Source organism: Aricia agestis, chromosome 1 (assembly GCF_905147365.1).
Source record: "Aricia agestis chromosome 1, ilAriAges1.1, whole genome shotgun sequence".
Classification (NCBI taxonomy): Eukaryota; Metazoa; Arthropoda; class Insecta; order Lepidoptera; family Lycaenidae; genus Aricia; species Aricia agestis.
In genome coordinates this window covers 1,556,061-1,575,084 of record NC_056406.1, presented here as the reverse complement: position 1 = coordinate 1,575,084, position 19,024 = coordinate 1,556,061, and the positions used below count along the sequence as shown (strand labels likewise).

The 19,024-nt window shown below is 40.1% G+C and overlaps 2 protein-coding genes across 6 annotated transcripts in view; one reads left to right on the top strand and one right to left on the bottom strand.

Annotated features, from left to right (window-relative positions):
• The first annotated feature begins 116 nt into the window (after positions 1 to 116).
• On the top strand, positions 117 to 15,610 carry LOC121740434 (pancreatic triacylglycerol lipase-like). Its single transcript, XM_042133127.1, has 8 exons — positions 117 to 195; positions 6,280 to 6,454; positions 7,536 to 7,632; positions 8,245 to 8,405; positions 9,403 to 9,525; positions 13,149 to 13,391; positions 13,967 to 14,147; positions 14,540 to 15,610. Exons 2-8 carry the CDS (start codon positions 6,289 to 6,291, stop codon positions 14,697 to 14,699), a joined length of 1,131 nt encoding a protein of 376 aa, XP_041989061.1. The 5' UTR covers positions 117 to 195; positions 6,280 to 6,288; the 3' UTR covers positions 14,700 to 15,610.
• A 1,398-nt stretch (positions 15,611 to 17,008) lies between these two features.
• The window catches only part of LOC121729013 (protein 4.1 homolog), an 82,085-nt gene continuing 80,069 nt past the window's right edge, over positions 17,009 to 19,024 (bottom strand). For all 5 annotated transcript variants that reach the window (XM_042117399.1, XM_042117409.1, XM_042117417.1 and 2 more), the window contains 3 exons: positions 18,743 to 18,877; positions 18,075 to 18,185; positions 17,009 to 17,674 (listed from right to left, as the gene is read on the bottom strand). In XM_042117399.1, coding sequence (XP_041973333.1) covers positions 17,603 to 17,674; positions 18,075 to 18,185; positions 18,743 to 18,877 — 318 coding nt within the window. In that variant the 3' untranslated portion in view covers positions 17,009 to 17,602. The remainder of the gene's footprint in view (positions 17,675 to 18,074; positions 18,186 to 18,742; positions 18,878 to 19,024) is intronic.

Sequence of the window (19,024 nt, the reverse complement as noted above, 5' to 3'; positions counted from 1 at the left end):
TGTATATAGTTTGTGACGTCTCATCGACGCCTGCAGTTCGTCTCTGTGGTGTCACAGCTTACAATAGTTTACAGAACTAGTTTTTGCGGAGAAAAATACCTAGAGTCCTCCGCAGATATAACAACGCGCGGCCAACCGATCGCCACATTCATATTTTTGTTTCGCGACGAACGGCTCTGACATACGGATTTAAAAGTGAGTTATTATTTTACGATTTATGACAATAGGTTTCATTTTATTACGATTTATGACAATACTTTTACTCATACCTACTTTTCAAAAGGACGCGCTTTTCTTATTATTAAATTAAGGAAAAAAATCATCACTTGAACTCAAACTAACTGTGTGCAACTATCATTATTGTATTAAATTGTGAACATAAAAACTTACTACAAAGTTTTCCTTATAAAAAATCATAGAATTTTCTTTCTTAAATACGAAGAATTAGGAAAGACGATAAAAAAATGGAAAGAAAGACGAGAAAAACGTGGGAAAGACCATAATTGTGTAATTTAAAATCAAAAACCTCAAATTTTACGAAATAGATACTTACTTTCTATGCTACGTTTTTTGCATTGTCAGATTTTTTATATTTAATTCGATTTTTTATTAAATCATTTGTATATAAAATATTATTGTTTTGATAACATTCTTTTTTGTTTTGATTTCGCATAGCATTTGTAGTAAGTACAAACGTTTTGATTCTTATCAAATTCTTAGTAGCGCGAATTTAATTTTACACGTCTTTTATTTAGTTACGTGCGTTGCGTAAAGAAAAAAGAGGGAAATGATGGCAAGGTACACCTAACACCTTGCCTTGTCTTACAATTATAGTATTTCCACATCGCAAGGGGACACAAACGGCAGTGCCGTAAATAGGGCGGTGCCACCGGTGCCCAGGCACAGGGCGTAGACTCTGGGGGGCGCAAGAATGGCCAGACCAGACAGATACTTATTTTTCAAATTGCTCCCGATAAGTTTCCGCTGAGCCCCAGAGATGTTTCCCAATGTAGTAAAAAAATATCCACAGCCTCCTCCTTTTTGGAAGTCGGTTAAAAACAAAGGTGCAGTTATATAGAAGCTCGTACAGGGCGCAAAAAAGGCTATTTACGGCACTGACAAACGGGCATCCCTGAGATCATATCAAAGGGTTGGTTGGTTGGTGGTTGGTTACCACTGTTGATCCTGGCGACACAGGAGTTGCAGTGGTGGGAATGTGTGGTGGGCCTTTTGCCCGTTTAAAAAAAATGGGGACACAAAGGGTAATCGTATAAAAACAGCACATAATTTATATGAAAAATAGTTTCCAATTCATAATAATATGACGGAAAACGTATTGTTTTTCGTAAGAAAAGAAAAATGTTGTATTTGCATAAGACAAAGTGTAATATTGAGAGCAGCTATGGCCCAAATTGTTAGTTACATTAGTCTTAAAAACTAGTATTATTTAGGTATTAAAATTTATAAAAGAAATTCCAAAAATCCCACACATGTTTGTTTTCTTACTTCGCTATCTTCTGGTGTAACCGCAAATCGGCAATCATCAATTTTATTAATTACTAGATGACGCCCGCAACTCCGTTGCGCCAAAACTCGTTTATCGCGCGGGAACCGTACGTTTTTCCGGGACAAAAAGTATCCTATATCCTTTCCCGGGACTCAAAGTATCTTCATGCCAAATTTCAGTCAAATCGGTTCAGCGGTTTGGACGTGAAGAGGTAACAGACAGACAGACAGACAGACAGACAGACAGACAGACACACTTTCGCATTTATAATATTAGTATGGAAGTATGGATTTCGTTTTGTATCATGTAGATTAGGTACTGATTATTATTTACATTAATAACTCGTTTACCTCTAATGTGTAAGGTAATAAATAACAACCAAACGTTCGACTAACTTTATACTTAATATTTTAAAATATTTTTGATTGTTAAATTATCTTGTCCAATAAACCACCAAAAGTTTCAGTAATTTAAGGACTTGTCTTTAAACACTTTGATATTAAATTTTTTACTTACTAAGAAAAAATAAGTCCATGGGCGTACCCAGGTTCTGCAGGGCAGCTGCCCTTCTTTTCTATGGGATTTCTAAGAAAGGATATAACAACAATTTTACAAATAAATGGGGTATTTTTGGGAAAAACCAAACTTACATTCCGGCCCTGCAAGTTACACAGCAGTTACTAAGTTAGTACTGAGTTGCAATGTAGATAACGAAGAAGAAAAAATAATATTGGCTACTTTAATTAAAAAAATATATAATGAAAGTTTATAGAGTGTTTCTCTATATGAATTTATATAACTTTTTTGTGCTGACAGCACAAAAATGACAGTGATAATCATTATGACGTCATAATTGTAATTTTCTTTATAGTCCGTCAACAAAGTGAAGAAATTAAAAAGTGGCAAATTCGTAGTGTCATCCCTTTTTTTCTTACATTGATTTGAAAGCGATGACACTACGATGTTGCCACTTTTTAATTTCTTCACTTTCTTGACAGACGTCCTAGACGTTTTTTTAATAATATACGCTACATAATTTTAATCTAAGATTTTTCCTCACAACAGATAAAATGTCCTATAAAAATCTTAAACGTGATAATTATTATTATTTCAATTATTTACCTAATTAATTACAAAATATTATGTCTAGACTAACTAGTGTTACAGTATATGTATAATAAAATCACAAACAATTTTTCACTATCAGGAACAGAAGTTAGGTACTAAACTGCTTAGTTTACGGCATCATTTTAACTGTCATTTAAAAATTTGGGTCAATGCAACGCCTCCTGATGATAATTAATTGATTAATTTAATTAATTACTTCATTCATTGTGCAGTACGTGACACAAAACATGTCGTAGAAGCTCAAAAGATTAGGCAAATAGATACAATAGCTAAAGCCTAAGGGTAGGAATTGGCCGATCAAAGCCCGTAGCCAACGAGCCTTTTGATGGTTTCTTTATAGAACCGCCGATCTAAATGTATGGAACAGGTAACCATGATTAAGTCGAATGTCAACTTCATAATATTATCGAATATTTTGTGTCGTCGATTCTATAAAGAAGCGATAAAGAAAACGTGTTGGCTAAGGGTTCAGACTAGTTAGGACTTTAGGAGTTCCAGTGGTCTCACGAAAACGTGCTATTTAGGTGCGTCGACTGAGCTTAAACTTACTGCCTACGCTAACATGACTACAATAAGTGTAATCTATAATTCTCTTCTATGCAAAATGTATTCATGGACAGAATTCAATTTAAATAACATTTTTTTTTCACTGTATTTTTCATTATAGCCGTAGATAACTCCACGGATGTAGAAACAGGGTACCAAGTAAGTGCGCGTGTTTGGCTTGTACCTATGGGCTCTGGCAGAGGGGATATAGCTCTGAATAAAGTGATTTCAGCACTTTCGCACACTTGCACTTTACTTATACACTATTCAGTGTGTTAGTGTAAACAACGTTATTCTTGAAACCATCAAATGAGCCCGTCAAAACGAACAACTTTTTCTACAACCACACAAATTGCCTATCCGGGCATCCGTATGGGTATGAAGACGGATTTTTTTCAGTTCCCAGCATTGTTCTCATAGAAAAAGTTGTTCATTTTGACGGGCTCATTTGATGGTTTCTAGGATAGCGGTGTTTACACTAACATCTTGTATATAATGCACGCTCACAGTACCTAGCGAGTAGATACAGTGTACTCGGCCAAGAACTCGGTGCTCTCCGTCAATCAAATTGGCCGAGAGCACTGTATGGAAAAGGTCATGCCACCCTGCTCGGTAGTTGTACGCATAATCAAGGCACCTCACACCTACCCTACATACTCTTAACTCAGTACAGAGTACTAGTACATTATGTCAATTATCAGGCAACAGGCTTGCTTGGTTTCAACTAGTTTTTATTATTCGTAAGTTTCAACCATAAAGTTAATATACCTAGCGGAGTAGAGAAACAAAGGCCTGAGCAAGCGAGTAAAAAGAGACGTGTGCATGTATCACACGTCTCTTTTTTTGACGTCCAGTTGGTACTTATCGGCACGTTGACAATTTCTAGAAATCTCATAGAATTCATGTTCAATCATGCTTGTGTAAGTGTATACGTACACATATTTTTACAAACAGTTTCGTTTGACAGCTTGAGAGTGTTGCTCTATTCCGCTAGGTTAATTTTATGGTTTCAACGTGTTTTGTCTTTTGAGCTTTCAGCGCTTTCGCACCGTTGTTTGTCACGATCGATGACTTCTTCACCAAATAACAATCCGAAAATGTAAATAGAACAGACACGGCCAGTTATAGTGATGTACTGGAGTCTGGAGCACTGCGGCTTCTTTACGATTTAGTATCTAAGCCACACTCGGTTGTACTTTTGTTACTGCCTCCTGCGGGGGGAATTCACGATTTCTGTTCGACTCGGGGGTCTTACCACGACACCGTTTTGAGACTCAAACAATCGTACGAGAATGCCGCGTCCCACTCTAACAAACGAGAAATGACGTTGTTAGAGCTGGACGCGGCATTCTCAGCCGATTGTTTGAGTCTCAAAACGATTTCGTAGTTGGTCTAATGAACGTTTATTAAATGCGATGAAGTGTCCAAATCCGAGTCGAATTACAATTTACACATCGAGATTCAAAATCCTGGTCGATTTAAAAAATCGCCCAATTGCGAGTCGGACTCGCGCACGAAGGGTTTCGTACCGTTAGCGAATAAATAGTGTTTTTTGTATGGGAGCCCCCCTTCATTATTTATTTTATTTTAATTTTATTATTAAATATTAAAGTACGAATAAAATTAAGGACTTTATGAATATTTCAAGTGCCTACCTGTTGCCATTATGGATTACGTGCAAAAAAAGCCAAAAAAATGAAATGAAAATGAAAATATACTTTATTGTGCACAATCAATTACATAAAATACAAAGATTAAATAGAAATAATATTAATAAATGCAGAAAGCACACAAAGGCGGCCTTATTACTTAGCAGCAATCTCTTCCAGGCAACCTTTGAGCGAGAGGATTAGAATGCTGGAATCGGGTATAGTGCTAAAAGTATATTAATTGAATACTGAGACATAAAAAGCTAAAGATTAAAGAAATAATTATAATAGTATACAAACGTAAATGATATCATAAGTATAATTATAAATAAGTAAATAGATAGATATATAATATAATATAATTAAACATATATATTATGCAAAAATATATACATACGATATTATAATATAAATATAATCACTATAATTATATACTTACTATATAAATTTAAATTTGACACGTCGAACTAAAATAATAGTCTTTTAAAGAAGACTTAAATATGTTTAATGTTTTGGCTAGTCTAATTCGTGTAGGTAGGGAGTTCCAGAGAAGAATGGACTGGACGGAGAAGGACGAATGGAAAAACTTTGTGCGGTGAGTTGGGATATCCAGTAAGAGATTGGTCGAAGACCTCAGCTCTTGCCTGACAGGAGGGCGAAATCTGAAGGATTTTTTAAGGTATTGAGGACTGTTGGGATCGAAAAGGATGGAGTAAAGGAGTGAAAGTACACGAGCATTGCGACGGTAACGTATCGGTAGCCACTTAAGCTTTTTGCGAAACTCTGAAACGTGATCAAACTTGCGTAATCCAAAGATGAACCTCAGAGACAAGTTTTGAAGACGCTCAAGTTTGTCGAGCTTGTCCTCGGTTAAGTTGATGAAGCTGACATCAGCGTAATCTAGAAGTGACAAGAACAGTGACTCAGCTAGGGCTACTTTTGTGGGAATTGGCAAAACATATCTCAACCTTTTTAGAGTGTGCCACGTGGAATATACCTTTCTACTTACCTCCTTCAGGTGTTGAGACCAAGACAGGTGTTCATCAACGTATACACCGAGATTCTTAACTACCTTGCTATAAGGTATTACTGTACCATTGATGAGAACCGGTGGTAACGCATTCCAGTTTATTTTTGAGATAAGCCCCGGACTGCCAATAATTATTGACTGTGACTTAACAGGATTTAGAAATAAACCAAATCACGTTTGTGGTAGGGAGCCCCCCTTAAATATTAAATTTATTTTGTTTTTAGTGTTTATTGTTATGGCGGCAACAGATATACACAATCTGTGAAAATTTCAGAAGTCTAGCTATAGCGGCTCTTGAGATACAGCCTGGAGTCAGACAGACAAACGGACGGGCAGACGGGCAGAAAACGAAGTCTTAGTAATAGGGTCCCGTTTTACCCTTTGGATACGGAACCCTAACAACTGTTTCTTCTCCCCAGGGCTACAGCATGTACGGCCTGTGGCAGACGCTGGTGGCGTGGGCGGTGCTGGCGGTGACATACGCGCAGTCGCCCCGCGAGCTCATCGGGGCGGTCGGCACCGGGATACAGAAGGAGATCGCCGCCGTCAAGCAGCCCGTCGACGAGTCCATCGCGTACGTGGGCTCGACGCAGTGTGAGTGTTACAAGCTAAACTAGTCATTCCTGAATCCTAAGACCTACTTGCTTCATTACATGCACCATAGAGAAATCATACACAATCAAATTGGCCGAGAGCACCGCGTGCTCGGCCGAGGGCACTGTCTCACTGATCTACTCGGTAGGCCGTAGGTGTAATAACACCCACACCCAGTTTTAGTGACGGTGGCCGGTTTCGTAGAAACCAGGCCAGTTACGCAGGAGTAATTTTTTATAGTGCCCAAGTGTGTGCGCAGTACATAAAAGCACTCTCTATTCCTTTACACTCATAACCCAGTGGGATGGACGACCGACACGACCGGCGAGAGATCAGGCGCAGGACCGACTTTTTACATGCCCATCCGACGCATGGATCATCTTACTTGTCAGACAATCAGGTGATTAGCCTGCATTGTCCTAACCAAACTTGGAAATAACATGTTTCGAACGCGGGAATCAAACCCACGACCTCCGAGTCCAGAGCCATGCTCTTAACCACTGGACTACGGAGGTGTTCGGTACGTGTAATCAGGCTATAAGTGGCAAGCCTACGACTTCACATGACTCCGCAACGAACTGTTATCACTTCGTTGCGGAGTATTATTTAGTTTATTATGAAGTCGTAGTCATAAAAACAACCATTGTACATGCAATGCTTTAGATTTTAACAATGCGACGCGTAACGCAGTGTTCAGGCTTGGCTAACGTGTCACTCGAATGACTCATGCGGCATGCCGCATGCAGTAGCACGTTGTCCAATGATGTCACATTCGCCCATGATTGTCCATGATTTACGCCATACCCATTACCCAGCCCTGGATTTATAAAAACGCCGTATAGGCTACGGCTAGGGGTGACAGCGTCCTAGAGGGCGACAGATTTCATGCACGAGGCAGCGGCAATAAAGGGGCTACCTCATGCTGCACGGTAATAAAAAATATAAATCCGACACTGACTATGGTCAATTTTATTATCGAAACATATTACATAGAAAAACATTAACGCAGATTCGTGCCGTGTTCCATTCAGTTCGGATCCAAGATTCAACAGTTAAATAATAAAATATGTCGTGTGTCCAGGTGAGAACGTGAAGAAGCTGTTCGGCGTGACGTACGAGCAGCTGGCCGGCGAGCAGGAGCCCGACCTCAACGCACTCACCATCGTCTTCAAGACCAGGTGAAGTGGCTGCAGATTCAATCTTAAGAATACATATTGTCGGTCGAATGAAAAAGTTACCAAGCGCCATATTGCTATTTTTAAGACGTTTAAAGATACGAAGAGACAAATAAATTGTTCAATAAAATATTGTTAGTATTATTGCAGGTCTAGGGGTCCGCTTAGACTAACCGATAGAGAAAAAATCGCTGATTTCGAATTTATAAAAAACTCATTTTGACCTCTTTATTCTATAAGTGTAGCTTGGTAACTTTTTAATATTACTGGATCATGGACCCCGCAACTCCTTTGCGCCAAAATTCGTTTATCGTGCGGCAACCGTAAATTCTGGGATAAAGTATCCTATGTCCTATCCCAGGACTCAAGCCTTACTATAGATAGAATCAAACCTCTAAGATACGAGCTTTGAGATATTATATAATAGCTCCCTGCAAAAGTAGCCGTTTGCATGGTCACCATACAAACGGCTACTTTTCTACGAAAGAATAGACAAAGTGATAGATTGACAGAGGGAATCCGGGATTTTGTCAAATAAAATCTGGCAGCATGTCCATTCTTTTTCGTTTCTAATGTTGTTACGCTAGCCTGCCTATAACGACCGATATTCTCCAGGTACGAGACCACAGTGATGAACATAACGGAGGCGCCGGCGCGACTGCGTCAGGCGCGCAGCTCTCACGCCGATGACAAGTTCATCCTGTACGTGCACGGCTTCACCGACGACCCCACCAAGGACAGCTTCGCCAACATCAGCCAGTCCTTCCTCGAGAAAGGTAAGAGAGTGGTAGAGACTAGAAAGAGGTAGAATTAGGCCAAAACGAAGGTAGCGGCAGCCTATTCCATAGAGTGGCCTAGAGGGTGGTAGAGCTATAAGGCTCGGTTAGAAAAAGTGGAGGCAGCTTCACCTCGAGACAGGGTATAGAATCTATGGGAGTGGTAGAAGGGGCTTTCAATTGAGTACTTAGCGGATAAGCCACACTTTTCTCGAGGTAGAGACAAATTTTGAAGAGAGCGGTAAACCTAGACTGACTCAAAAGATGAAGGCAGTTGTTCCTCAAGAAAGTGGTAGATCTAGGATTTTAAAGAAAAGGTAGAGGTATACTCTAGTATTAGGGCGTTAGAGAGTCCGTCCGTCCGTCATTGATTCTTAGGCCGGTATAAATAGTCAGTACTCAAGATGCATCTCGGTTTCAAGACACAGTTCAGGCTCTGTGATTGGTTGGCTGTCAAAATTTGGATCAATCACAGAGGCGAATCGCGTATTGAGACCGGATCGCATCTTAAGTACTGACTATTTATACCAGCCTTACTTTACCCTTAACATCCTATTACAGTAGTAGGTAATTGTTGTGGATACTGAGAACAATAATACAAACACCTAAACCGGTTGATTACATTGCAATTTGCAACCATCTATTGTTATCGTATCACAGGCAAATTGTTACAAGTTATGTATTAACGTAATAAAATTATTGAACATTCAACCCTGTAATCTTCCACAGATTACAAATTGTATTAAATCAACATCTCGTATTATTCTCTTACTAAAGCAATCAACTACGAGTAGGTGCTCATTATCTGACAATATTTCACAAATTGATGTGGCGCTAATATCTGTGGACTGTGGAGTTTGACTAGTTTCTCAATATTATCTTATTCTTTTGGGCAACAAACATCAATGTAGTAATATTATGTACTTATCATGATGTTACTACACTTTGATCTTAGCCAAAAGTCCGAGAAGCGATTTATCATGATGTTGTCCTGCAGGCTACGCCAGTGTGGTGGCCGTGGACGGCAGCTCGCTGATCAAGTGGCTGTACATCCGCGCCACCACCTACATCCAGTTCATGGGCCGCAAGTTGGGAGAAGTTCTCGCTTCTGTGGTTTATGGTAAGTAGGGTTAGCAGTTTTAAAGACTAGCTATTATAAAAGTCTAAGTTGTGTAAAAATTAAAGGAAACTTGGACAAACTTGCCTACAAAGAGGCAAATTGGGGTCATCACGTTGCAGCAACCAAAGTACAACACAGTTAATAGGTACCTACAGTGTATTTTAGTGATTGCTTTAAATGCCGGCAAGTAGGCAAATTCTCTCGATGCGTGTTGCCTAATTTAGTAACTATAAAGGGGCGTCCATAAATTACGTAAGGGCCGTCAATCGAGTCAAATCTCATCTAATCTTACGTAAAAGGGCCCATTCACAAAAAAAATACTTAAGATTATTTACAAAAAAAATACTTAAGATTATTCACTGATTCGTTCGAAACAAAATAATTTCATTCATACTTTGACGTCATGCATCTACTGACTGTCAAACAATCCAATACGTTTACGTAAGAAACCCTCATTTTGAAAAATCTCACGTGAGATTGAGGGGTGGGGGAGGGGGTTGAATAAAATCTCATGAAATCTCATCTGCACCCGTAGCTTGGCTACAGTTGCAGTTTAAATACGAAAGAGACAAACAGCGGAGATAAACTGAAGGTGCCGTTTCGAACGTTGATGCTACTGGGGCCTACCACCGGTTCGGGAACTAACCCGGCAAAAAGAACCGGCGTAAGAAACTCGCATCTAAGACTATTATACGGTGAGGTTAATTAGATAATGATATATTATGTAATTAAACTCAGATTTAATTAGATAGTGATATAAGTATGATTTTTTAGGACCATAGTCTATGTCATAAAGTTTTTTGTATATACTTTCGTATTTCTACTGTAGCCATGCAGTGTAGCATGCATGCAGGGGGGAGGGAGGAGGCAGGGCCCGATCTAAGGGGGGGCGAGCCGGGGATTTGTCCAGAGCGGCAAAAATGAGGGGCGGCGAAATTGACTTATTCCTATTTTCCGACCTAGCCATCCACCACTTAAGTTTGAGAATTTTACCAGCTCACCTACCTTAAGTTTGCTAGTGGAAATATTTGAGTATTTTATTTAAATATTCCTACCATTTCCCCCCAACAAATATGTTTCCTGTATATGTAAAGGGCGGCGAAAATGATTGCCTGGAGCGGCTAAATAGCTAGATCGGGTCCTGGGAGGAGGACGCCCCTTAAGGTACTTCAGGTGCTTAAAAATTTCCAGTATTATTAATGGAAGCTGTCTGTAAACTCAAAAGTAGGCCTTTGGATTGTTTTATTTAACTTGGAAACCATTGTATCAGTTAATAAATAATAATTAAAAACGTAACTTATTTTTAAAATATGTAAAATATCCAATATGTAACAGGTTTTGGTAACAATGTTAGCATCGACCGAACGAAACATGGAAAGTTCCGTGTTTGTGCCTTCGGTTTTAAACTTGGCCTTAACATCGACCTTCCCCACATGGTTGTGACCTCCCGCCGTGGCCATCCACATCTTGTATGGCTTAATTCATATTATGCATTTATGGATGCATTTACTGATTCATAAGATGCTTTATAAATTATTATGTAATGTGGCGCCTGCGGCCTGGCGTATGTACAATGTGCGGCCTCTTCACGTTGGCGCGGATGGACCATATTATACTAGAGATTACGAATGCGTAGAGCTAGCTATATACTTGTTTGTTGTCTGTCATTAAATAGTAAATACACAATCGACGTTAATTTACTTACGTTGATTGTGTATGCCAAGATCATAGTAAAAGGAGGGGAAGTAAGTTATCTTCATACAAAGGCACCGCGCGCGGCTTGTATGTGTGCGCCATAGTATCAATGCGTCGTCACGTACGGCACACAATAAAATCTAAGCGGTACCAGCCTCTAAAACTCGCCGAGATTTTGTTGTGTGCCGTACGTGGCGACGCATTGATAAAATATATTATACTATGGCGCACACATACAAGCCGCGCGCGGTGCCTTTGTATGAAGATAACTTACTTACCCTCATTTTACTATGCCAAGATGCTAACGGATAGGTATGTATTACCTACTGCATTGTTTTTACGCTAGAGCCAGCACCAGCAGAGACAGTAGCTAAACAAAAAGTTTTTTTCGCTTTTTGACAACGTTTTTGTCAATATTCTGATTTCTGATATATAATATGACGTGTGTAACATGTCGAATTTTGGTCGTATTATGTACTGTATATCTACCTGTATATGCTGCGAATAATAAATGTATATATGCTATAAGTAGCACCCTCTGCTCCGACCTTTGAGTGATATTCGGTATTCGCCCCACTGTCGCAGATTTTATCATTAAAAAAATTGATTCATAGGCATAATATGGCATATCTATCTACACATTATTTGGTCGGTTTCCATCAAGTCAACATAATTTGTCAGCTGGGTTTGAGATAACGCGACCAAATTACGTAGGCCGCCATCTGCCTATGAATCAACTATCTGATATTACATACTTTAAACAGCTTCTCATGGTTATTTATGCCCCTACCTAGAGAGGGACCTTTCATGTTATATGCATGGGCGTACTAGGGGGTGGGGGGCGGGGGGCAGCTGAAGGGGCAGCTGCCCCCCCCTGGATCACGTTGACGTCCCTACTAAGTATATTATCTAGTACTTTCATATTGTATAAAAATTAAAAATAATAAAACGAATTTTTTCCATTTGTTTGCAATACAATATTTTTATACCTAAAAATTATTAATTTTTTATTCTTTACGAGCACCTAGCTTATAAAAAATCTGATTTGCCGATTGATCTATTTGTGAAATATGAAGTTTCAAAGCGGAAAAATCGTTAGAGTCAAGTGTCCCTCTACCTCTACCATCTAAACGGTTGCTTCTGGAAATGTGAAAAAATTCACGGGAGTAGTAAATATGCTGAATTTAAAAGGAAAATTATCACGGCTAAGAAGAATAAGTTATTGAGTAATAGTCGATTTTCTAAAAAAAATATTCGGCGAAGTATTTATAGGACCTTTTCGTTCAAATTCCTTTGAACGTAACTGAAATGATGTTGGTAGTAGTGTAAAACACATTATAAATGTATATTCATTGACCATATAAAAATTATCAAAAACTAGCGGTACTACGGAACCCTATATTGCGCGTGGCTCGAAACGCACTTGGCCGGTTTTTACTAACTTAGTTAACATACGTCAGACGAGAACTGTTCCACGCTATAGTTCAGAGTATCAGACTCATCTACTTTTTAACCGACTTCCAAAAAACGAGCAGGTTATATATTCTGCTGTGGATATATTTTTTTTTTTTTTGTATGTTCAACGATTGCTCCGCCGTTTGTGAACCGATTTTAAGTTAGAGATACAAAATACGACATTTCTATATGATTTCTATGATGTGCTCCAGATTTGGTTCCGAGATTATACTTTATGGCGGCTCTCGACATTATAGAATATATTATAGAATGCAGGGTGTAACAAAAATTTGTGATAATACTGTAGGGTGTGTACGTGTTCCCTGTAGAGAGTACACTGTGAAAATAGCAGCGCTGAAAGACCAACATTTTTTTTCACTTTTGTATGAGGAAACTCGTGACTTATTTTTGTTACACACTGTATAGAACAATAACATAATAAGACGTTAGCATTAACCACTCACCCATTCCAGACGGCATCGACCCGGCCAACATCCACTTAATCGGTCACAGTTTGGGCGCCCACATCTCCGGTTTCGCCGGCAAGACCTTCCGCAAGCTGACCGGGAAGCTGATCGGCCGGCTGACGGCGCTGGACCCCGCTGGACCGTGCTTCACCCATGTAGAGCCTGGAATGAGGCTGAAGAAGGACGACGCCAGGTTCGTGGACGTGGTCCACACTGATGCTGGAGTTTATGGCATCAAGGAGCCCCTTGGTGAGTGTTATATGAAGATGCTAGAAATGATAAGGTATCTTATATATTATATGGCAGCCCCGGATTTATAAATAGGCTGTTATAGCCTGTAGGCCGCGACCTAAGGGGCGGCAGCATCTTAGGGGGGCGGCAATAAAGTGGCCTACTCTCGTAAAAAATATAAATTCAGCACTGGTATATGGCATGAGCAATAAAGCAATATACTTACCTAGTAGGTAATTCTAGTATAGTAGTAGTGGTTAGCAACTTTCGCCGTCTGTAGGGCAACCCGAGGACTGCAATATTGTCGTTGCAATATTGTGCAACAAAAATTATGTTCGCCTTGCGGCTGATCAATTACTTTTTTTTCTACATCAGTTACTAGTTAATCATTATTGATCTATAATAACATTTAATAGTCAATGTGTAATAGGATGCTTTATAAAAAAAAACATAAGAATTTGTAAGAACCAATGTAACCCTGCAGGCAGCAATGTAAAAATGGGTAAAGTTTATTTTCTCCCGAAGGGGACAATCTGGCTGGTCGGCGTTGCTTTTATAAATTGTGGGCGCTCTAACCAGTCTCTCTTCCCCAGGCCACATGGACTTCTATCCCAACAGTGGGCAGAAGCAGCCCAATTGCCTGTTCCAGACTTGCTCGCACTCGCGCGCCTGGCTGCTGTTCGGCGAGTCGGTCCTGCGGCCGGACGCCTTCCAAGCCGTCCTATGCAAGGACTGGGAGCAGTTTCGACAGAGAAAATGCGATAAGGAGATTGTGTGAGCATACTAAGCAATGGTCTATTGTAGTCTTTTGAAAACTTTGAGATAATATATTTTATTGATGGCACCATCTATCCGCAGTACATAGAACTAAAGATTAGTTCTGTGTAGAAGTCAAAGATCTAATAAGAAGACCCAATGAAAAAAGAAATGGGATGCATTTCCTTTTCGATTTCCGATTTAGACTCCACGCGAGCTCTCAGCAACTAAAAAATATCCTTCTTAACTCTACTTAAAATTACTCCTTGAAACCTCTAATACTTCCTCGGAACAAGCGCGCAGAGAATTTTGACGCTAGATTGTACATATTTTCTGGATGCAAAACATTGCAATACAGCATCGTAATGATATGCTCTGATGAGTATAAATGCACGTCTTCTTTACCACAGGTACATGGGGTACGCAGCCAAGCCGGGGCGCCCCGGCAACTACTACCTGCAGACGGGCGAGGAGTACCCGTACGGCCGCGGCGCCAACGGCACCCGCTTCGTCAACAACGAGGCCATCATCACCAACATCGGCAACGGGATCGGCAACCTGCTAGGATAAACGCACTAGGACTGACATACTAGTATCTAGGTGGAATTTTCGTGATGGAAATCTGACATCGTTCGTATAACCAGAAGAGATATAAAAACATAAATTATTCATCATGGCCCAACCATGATGAATAACCATGATTGCAAACCATTACTGCAATTTGTATAGTTGAGTAGTATGCACGTCGAGCATGAGCAAAAAATGTAGATAAACATTTAATTTTACTTATTTTGTAATATAAAGTATGTATCTATCATGGACCAACGCACAGAGACAAATAACTTATAATTTTTATGTATGGTATTTGTCAGTGATGGAGCAGCTGAATACGAGGCACTGTCTCGAAAATTCCTCTTGGTTATCTGCTTAGGCCTACTTGCGCCAGTCTAGGTTCAATCGTTTGTTAAATATGAAGAACAAAACTAAATTTATGATATTCGATCTACTATTTACTTTCTCGTAGACAGGCACATGTGGGCCTACAAACATATACTGGACTCGGAAACTTTATATTATCTAGAACAGACTTTAGTATATTATTATGACCATTCTAAATTCTGAACTCCAAAGGTCAGCACAACGAAACCAGACGCGATAAGGCAAGTCTTAACAATGCATGCTTTTACGGATTGCATACAAATATTTAAATAACACATCACCACGTTGCGCCTTGCCTGATTCAGAGTTGTACAACAATGTGATACCAATAATGTATGTATAATGCATTGATACTCCCCACGTTTTAGTGGAAATCTAATTATTTATAATCATCATTATCATAACAGTATTTTAGAAAGATACCTCTATATTCATGTAAGCAATAAAATAATTTATTACTTTATATTTAAATAGTATTTGCAGCGTAGTACCACATTATAACCATTTACCAGGATTAAATGAATAAAACAATATGAAACAAAGCATTTATTTATTTAAATTATAACTCGTATAAAGTAATGTATGGAGTGGGAGCTAGAAAAATAAACATCTCAATAAATACGGTCACAACATCGCACTGGGGGACAGAACAGTCAGAGGGTATTAGAGCGCTTTTCATGTCATGCTATTGTCACCCGCATGCGGACCAGGGCCCGTACTACGAAACGGTTTTGAGACTCAAACAATCGGACGAGAATGCCGCGTCCTGCTCTAACAATGTCATTTCACGTTTGTTACAGTAGGACGCAACATTCTCGTACGATTGTTCGAGTCTCAAAACAGTTTCGTGGTACGGGCCCTGATCCTCACTCCTGCCGCGCGAGTGTTGTCCGCATGACAGGAGAAACATCGACTAAATGACAAGATGCGACAACTTGTATGCGGACCACCTGATGACTGTGATGACACGCAGGAAAAGCGCCCTTAGGGTTGATTCAGACCGCAACGCGACGCGTAGATTTGACAGATTCGCAAGACGTCACACGCAATTGAAATCTGTCAAATCCATACAAATTTAGAAATGCATCTACGCGTCGCGTTGCGGTCTGAATCAACCCTTACAGGAGTAAGTACCGGGGAATTTTACTGTTACTTTAAAATGCACGAGCTCCTATTCTATCCCCGAATGCACTAAAATGAGCACAAAAACATAAATTTAACTCTAATACATAAAAAAGGTTAAAAAAAACTACACAAATTGTCAAATGTATAAAAAATAAGATAGAATATACCGATTCACAATCAGTCCTTAACTTAATAAACATCTAGCGTAATTGTACAATATCAGTAGGGTATCCGTAGTATACATCTGTGGGCAAATACACAATTTCATATAATATCTCCATATTGTAATACACATAACTTTTACAGACAACGATATAGATGAGGATACTTTAAGTAGCCGCTATAGAATACGTTCCGAGTATACCCAAGTATATTTCAAGCGAGTCGCTGTGCCCACAGATAACGAACGTACACAAATTAAGCTTAGCCTAAGTTTGTGAAGACCAGTTCTGGAATGTCGGTGAGAGTGGGTCGCTGGATTTGAGCCGAGAGTTAAATTCGAATTGTGCTGGGTACAGAAATGCGCCCCGGTTACGCGTGCCGACTGCAGCGGTACTTACAGCTAGGTGCTACTCTAAGCGACTGTTCTAAGGCAACTCGATTTAGATCTCACGTACACTCCCGATCGCGCTGAAACAACACCAAAACAGACCCGGCGATCACGCGCGCCGCAAAACATTCAACACGCAAGTTACACCTAAATTAGCACCTTAGTGGTGAAATATATTAGAAATAGCAACATGTAAATATATTACTTTATATCCTGTCCACGCGCCAACATACGAATCCCAACGTTAGACTTTCCGTGAAGTTTTAGAAGAAGTTTTACAATAAATAGACGGGTGGTCGAACATTTTGTAACAAAAGCGTTATACTAGAACGGTGGTAAAAATTCGTGTGACACGTTTAAAGCTAATCGAAATATCATATCGAGATTATGATCCGAAGTTCCTGCTATGGCAACGTTCACTCTACAAAGCGCTCCTCCCTACTTCTAAGCTTAAAAAATCTATAAGAAGGTACAAATTTCAAAATGCCTATAATTCCCATCGCTCCCGACCGTCTCGTAAAATAATCGTGCGCTTCGACGACACAACATCAATAATATAAAATCAATAATTCGATAAAAACATTTATTAAATAACTTATAATAATATTCGCAGGGTCGCTTACGTCTAAGTCGTCCGCCATCTTGTAAAGTCGTAGTATATAGTCATGAATCATTATGTACAGAAACGGCTTACTGTAACTATACATCGCGTACGGCGATCTGGCTGTCGTTTGACACAGGGGAGAGGCGGCGGCCATCTTGCGTGGCGGCCGTGTCTTTCAGCGGCCATGTTGTGCGGCGGCCATCTTGCGTGGCGAGCACGTGGCGGGCGGACAAGATGGCGGGGCTGGCGGCCGCGTTACGGCTGCGTGCTCTGCTGCTGGATCTCGATCTTCTCCACCGTCATATCCGGGTTCATGGCCGTGGCCTCCTGTTATATAAATGAACAAATTCGCATTAAAAATTACACTGTAAAGCTATTAAGCATTTCCATGTCTATTTTTTAATCCATTGATTATGCGTTATCCTTACCAATTTCATAAATGCGAAAGTGTTATGTCATCAGTCATCACAAACGGCTGAGCCAATTTAGGTAAAATTTGGAATGGAAATACTTTCAGAGACAGGAAAGTATATAGAATTATTTTTGCTACGGCAAATTGAATGGTTCCAGCGTGATACCGAATTTCGGCGCAACGGAATTTCGGGCGTCAACAAAGTAAAAAAAAATACTGCGTACAATATTGCGTATCCGCACCCGTTAACTATACTATTTTACAGTAAAAGACTCAACAGCTATCCGGATACTGGTATAACTAGCAATAAGTTACTTGTATGGCCTCGGCGAGCGCGCGGTCGTGGTCGATGGGGTCGCCGTCTGACTGGATCGTGATCTTCTGCTCCACGCGCGTCTCCACCACGCCGTTCCGCTCAGTCTTGTACTGGACACATCAATCCATCAAGACACGTTACACATATGAAACTGAACGTATAACAAACCATATTATTAAAATATGGTCAACACTATTAAAATACGATGGGATACTTTTCATCAATCTCTTCCTAGGCAGTTATAAGATATGAGTATCTTACGTGATTATTGTAAAGTGTACGTAATGATCAAAATATCATGTTTCGTTCAGTGTGGTTTAAAAATGTCAACAAAACGCGCATACCACATACGTAAGCACATGTGTGCGTCACACAAATTTGTGCATGAATGAACGCACGTGCGTTTACGTGTGTGCATGTGTGTACGATTGTAGTGTATTTTTAATCCCCGACAAAAAATAGGGGTGTTATAATCTACCCTACATGTGCGTGTATTTACCCATAACATGTAGTGTGGGCACGTTTCTCACGTACGTAAGGTTACTCAATTACGCGTATTTTTATTCTAGCGTGTATGTGCGTTTACGTGTATGCATGTCCATGTGTGCGTGTACGTTCGTTCAAACTTTTGCAATTTACGTGCATGTGTGCGCATGCGTGTACTCACGGTGATGGTCTCGACGGTGCGCGTCTTGGAGCTGATGGTCTGCGAGGAGACCACCTCCGCACCCTCCGCGCCCTCTGCGCCCTCCGTCGCCTCGCCCTCCGACACCACCTCCGTCACCGTCGGGCCCGTGCTCATCTGTAACCAATGCCGTCAATCAATAACTCAATCAATCAATGAGTCGTCTTGAATCAGCAACGCAGTTCACACACGACATATATACAACAAAACTGTGATTATTGTGGCGGTACCCACAATTCGCCTAACAATCCTGCATCGCGCTAT

Bases quoted from the DNA above. Each gene is read 5' to 3' on its own strand.
- LOC121740434 (XM_042133127.1), top strand. From the start codon at position 6,289: ATGTACGGCCTGTGGCAGACGCTGGTGGCGTGGGCGGTGCTGGCGGTG. The intron at 13,392-13,966 runs GTGAGTGTTATA...TCTCTTCCCCAG, and splicing joins TGGCATCAAGGAGCCCCTTG to GCCACATGGACTTCTATCCC. The intron at 14,148-14,539 runs GTGAGCATACTA...TCTTTACCACAG, and splicing joins AAATGCGATAAGGAGATTGT to GTACATGGGGTACGCAGCCA.